The sequence below is a fragment of the Amaranthus tricolor genome, chromosome 2, assembly GCF_026212465.1.
Source record: "Amaranthus tricolor cultivar Red isolate AtriRed21 chromosome 2, ASM2621246v1, whole genome shotgun sequence".
NCBI classification, from domain to species: domain Eukaryota; kingdom Viridiplantae; phylum Streptophyta; class Magnoliopsida; order Caryophyllales; family Amaranthaceae; genus Amaranthus; species Amaranthus tricolor.
The window spans coordinates 34,317,152-34,321,847 of record NC_080048.1 but is presented as its reverse complement, the minus strand read 5'-3'; the positions used below and the strand labels follow the sequence as shown (position 1 = coordinate 34,321,847).

Below are 4,696 nucleotides of genomic sequence, written 5' to 3'. Positions count from 1 at the left end.
AATCTGACATTTAGTAAAAAAAAAATAAACTACGTATAGAAATTGAGCATTGTTCAGCGTGGATTATATATATACATGGCCACGAATGGATGGTCGCCCAAGTTTGGCGACGAATTGGCTAGGAGCTGGTTGTCGGCCAACAGGCGACGGGGCAAGTGGTCGCCAGTTAGTCGCCTAAGCTGGCGAGAGAATTGGCGAGGTGAATTTTAGTCACCATGTCAGACTGCTTTTGGCGAGGAGACTTTTCGTCGCCAGGTGTTCGCCCCGTGATATCTGAAAATTTGGCGAGGGTATGGCGTCCACTTTTAATTTAGCGACAAACGAAAAGGCGACCACCCTGGTTCCCGTCGCCAGCTCGTCGCTCGACCCACTTTTTGACCATTTAGCTATCAAAGGGACACGAAATGTATTGTCGCAATTTTTTTTATTCTTTTGTAGTGGAGATCGTCTCATGATGAGACGAGCTCATATATTTAGCTCATTTTTGTAATTGATCACTCTAAAATGGTAATTGATCATCTTAACACATTAAATGTACATAGGTCAGCCCAATAGAGATCGGATATTTCTCACCATGAGACCATTTCATTTAGGAACACAACTAAGTGTACAACTATCCACCACGCATGGTCCTATCTTATTAGATAGGGCATAGATGAGCTGGCATTTGCAATATAATACTTGTAGTGATGTCTATACTTAGTAGTGATTTCAATATAATTGGGAGTAATTGGGGTGATTTCCTGATTTAGTAAGATTATGTAAAAAATATATATGTAATCAATACTTGATAATTTAAGGCTGTGTAGACGGATGTCCAGTACGTCCGACAACTCTACATTTTGAAGACTAGATAATTATGAGAAAGTAGAATATAACACTGAATAATTGGAAACATTGGAACTTGACGTCAGATGATGAATAAATTGTTGAAACTTCTGTTATATTGAAATTGAAATTGTGACGGACAAACGATTGTAACTGATGAATGAGAGCTATTGTCTAATTCGACTAATGCTGCTTTTAGTTGAAATTGAGACTGATGAATGAGAGCTATTGTCCATGTACACTCATGACGGATGGAGACTTTTCTCCCCTTCCTCTTTTGGAGGGGATGACGGAAGTTCCTCGTTTCAGGGTGTTGATGAGGCATTGGCGGGCCATTACTTGGTCTCCCTTAAGAATACCTACTTGTACGTCATCTTGTTCAAATTACAATAAAAGTTGATGAGGGAAGATTGCGGCTTTGATTTTGTTGATGAGTGGGAGTCCCATGATGGCATTATAAGGGAATGTCAGGTCCACCACCGTGAATCGTATAGGCATTGTTTTGCTCCTGTCTTTCTCCCCCACACGTACAGGGAGTACGATTGTTCCCAGAGATATGACTTGATTTCCTCCGAACCCAATCAAGGGTTTATCGAGGGGATGTAAGTGATTTTCTTCAAACTTCAATTGCCTGAGGCATTCCATTGTTATAAGATCAGTCGTGCTTCCGGTATCCACCAATACTCGCCTCACCATCATTTGCCCAATCTTGATGGTAACCACTAAAGGATTAGTGTGTGGTTGTTGCAACGGTTGGGAAGTAGTGGCATCAAATCTCATGATCGGCCCACTTGAGGTGGTTTTTGGAGGTCCTTTGAACAGAGTATGGACACTGTCTTTCGCGGCGCAGATTGTAGGATGTTCCTCGGTGTAGCCGCCAAAAATCATATTGATGGTTCCTTGTGTGTTGGAGCTTTCGCGCCTACCCTCGTCTCTATTCTGGTTCCAAGGCCTTCTTTCCGCGTCGCCTCTCATGTCATAGTCTTTTCGATTGATGAACTTTGACAGCTTCCCCTCGTCGGCTAGCTGATGTAGGATACGCTTGAGTTCGCGAATTGGGCCAAGGCATGGCCATGTTCTTTGTGGTAACACTAGTGGAAAAAACCCCATTTGCTGCGTGTCATTTGCTGCGTTTTCCTTAGACGCAGCATTAAATAGCAAAAAAAAAAAGAAAAAAAATATATATTACAATTGCTGCGGTTTTCCTGATGTCCACAGCAAATAATGCTTATTTGCTGCGGTTTTGTTATGCCCGCAGCAAATAAGTGCATATTAAACACAAAAAAATTAAAACATAAATAAATAAGCATTATTTGCTGCGGTTTTGTTAGGCCAGCAGCAAATAAGTATTAAAAAAAAAATTCCTGTTTAATAAGCACTTATTTGCTGCGGGCTTCTTAAAACCGCAACAAATTATGCTTACTTATTTATTTATTTTTTTTTCATTAAATAAGTAGTTATTTGTTGCGGTTATTGAATGACCGCAGCAAATAAGTATTTAAAAAAAAGTGAAGAAAAACTTTAAAGGCAGACAGACCCTACTCCGCGGAACGCGTAGATCTCCGCGGCTCGTGGAGTGCAACCTGACCCAGCAAAAATATTTTTTTTAAAAAAAACTATTATTTGCTGCGGTTTTTTATAAAGCCCGTAGCAAATAGTTGGTTCAAAAAATATAAAAAACGCGTTTTGACGTTCTATTGCTTCAAACCCTAAAATAACTTTCTTCAAAAACCCACGACGGCGATTGTCTTCTTCTTCAAGCTCTTCAATTTCAGAAAATTTCTTCAAAAACCCACGAAAAATCTCTTCAAGTTCTTCAAGTTTTTCAAATCATACGACTCTACTGTGTTTTCTCTTCATTTCGTTCATCATCATCCAAACCCCACGACTTTGTTTAAGTTCTTCAAGTTCCTGTGTTGTTGAAATTTGTTGCTTCAATAACCACCCGTTGCACGAATTTCCTTCTCCATCTTTGTTTAAGTTCTTCAACCCACCATTGTTGCTTTTCCTTCAAAAGCCACGAAATTAGGGCTAGTCTTGTTCTTTTTCAAGTCATTGCGTTTTAGTAAGGATTTAGTCTTTTTTTATACTAATCTTATTGTAGAATCAAAATTATCATATCTCATTACCAAGGTATGTATTTTATATTTGAATTTGAATAATTTACTTATGTATGTACTTGAATATTTGAATGTGAATAATTTTAATTAATTAGGATTTTTAGGGTAGATTGAATGTGAATAATTTACTTATGTATATATGTAGTTGTATATTTGAATGTGAATGATTACTGATGTATGTGGTATAAATGGTTCAATGGGTAATTGTTCTTGTAAACGACATCATGTAAGATTATAATCATGTAATTTAATTATCAATCTTTATCATTGGATTAATCATTGTTTATTACATTGTACATTATTGGATTATTTAATACTATTAAACGAAAAAAACAAAAAAAAAAAAGAAAATTTGAAGCAAACAGACCAACATCCGCGCCCCGCCCAAATCTACGCGGCCCGTGGAGAGCATATTGACCCAGCCAAAAAAAAAATTTCTATTTCCTGCGGTTTTGAGACTGACCGCAGCAAATACTCCTCTTTATTTGCTGCGGTTATGGGTTGACCGCAGCAAATAATGCCTTTTTTCTGCGGTTAAAAACCGCAGCATTTAAAATAGGCCATTTGCTGCTATCACTATTGCTTGGGGCCAAAACCGCAGCAAATAATAGCCAAAAATCGCAGCAAATGAGGTTTTTTCCACTAGTGTAATTACACCACAAATTGTAGTTGCGACAATCAGAGGGGGTGGCAGTAGGAGGTGGAGTTGGCAACTCGTCCAGGATGGCAAAAAATATGTCTTTTCTGTTGCAGTTGAACATCGGGTCGTTACTTCCGTCGAGCAATTTTCGTGTCCTGGCTTCCCCTTCCGTGACATATACATGTTTGGATCGTGGAGGTCCCATGTCTGATGGGGGTTCCGGATGACGCAACATGTAGTTTCTGTCTCTTCTTGATGAATGTTCCTCTTTGTTCCTTGAAGAGTGATGGGAGAATATTGGATCCTTCTTCTCTGACTTTTGCCTTTTGGGTTCATGTGCCTGGCATATCTTAGAGGCCGTGACGTAGCTTTGACACTGTTTCATGGCCTCTGCGTATGTCTTCACTTGACTCTCGACCAACTGGAACTTCAGCCTTTGAGCCTTCATTCCGTTGATCAGGGCGTTTAAGGCGACTGATTCTTCCAAATCCGTTACCTTCAGCACTGCCTCATGGAATTTCCTCAGATACGATGATATGGATTCCCCTTCCAGTTGCGTTATGCTGAGCAAATGGAAGTTTGATTTCTCCTGCCTTTTATATGCCACAAAGTGACCCAGGAATTTGCTCTCTAATTGGGCAAAAGTGTGGATATTTCTCCCTGGAAGAGAGTTGTACCACGTCAAGGCTACTCCTATGTGAGTAGTTAGGAAGAATTTGCACCACAATGCTGGGTTGGTGGTGTACAACAACATCAAATTTTTGTATGCCATCAAGTGTTCCTCCGGGCAGGATGTTCCATCGAAGGCCGTCATATTTGGGATCTTTATTTTCGCCGGATTGGGAGTATTAGCACTTCCGGAGCCAGCGGGGAGCTTGTTGGCATGGGGTCTTCGGGAAGATTACCCTCGCCAGTCTCATTTCGCGACATCATGACGGGGCTGGTGGGATGGCTAGATCCCGAGAGTTGCGCTTTCTTCCTTTCTTCCCTCCTTTTGTCCACCAATGATTGAACACTTTCGAACGCCCTCTGCTTCTTGCTTTCCAGGTAAGTACGGGCATCTCGAGAGGCGGTTTTAGATTCACCATCTTAGGAGTCACTTCTGTTG

General features: G+C 40.4%; 1 protein-coding gene across 1 annotated transcript; it reads right to left on the bottom strand.

Annotated features, from left to right (window-relative positions):
- Positions 1-1,212: 1,212 nt before the first annotated feature.
- LOC130805751 (uncharacterized) lies at positions 1,213-4,360 on the bottom strand. The gene is made up of 3 exons (XM_057670536.1): positions 4,085-4,360; positions 3,604-3,988; positions 1,213-1,919 (listed from the first exon to the last, which is right to left on the bottom strand). Exons 1-3 carry the CDS (start codon positions 4,358-4,360, stop codon positions 1,213-1,215), a joined length of 1,368 nt encoding a protein of 455 aa, XP_057526519.1.
- Positions 4,361-4,696: the final 336 nt, after the last annotated feature.

What these genes read in the sequence shown, in the direction of transcription:
- LOC130805751 (XM_057670536.1), bottom strand. Translation starts at nt 4,360, where the DNA reads ATGGCATACAAAAATTTGATGTTGTTGTACACCACCAACCCAGCATTG. An exon ending in TCCATGAGGCAGTGCTGAAG is followed by an intron (nt 3,989 to 4,084) that starts GTAACGGATTTG and finishes AGTCAAGTGAAG; the next exon opens with ACATACGCAGAGGCCATGAA. An exon ending in TCGCAACTACAATTTGTGGT is followed by an intron (nt 1,920 to 3,603) that starts GTAATTACACTA and finishes TTTTTCCACTAG; the next exon opens with TGTTACCACAAAGAACATGG.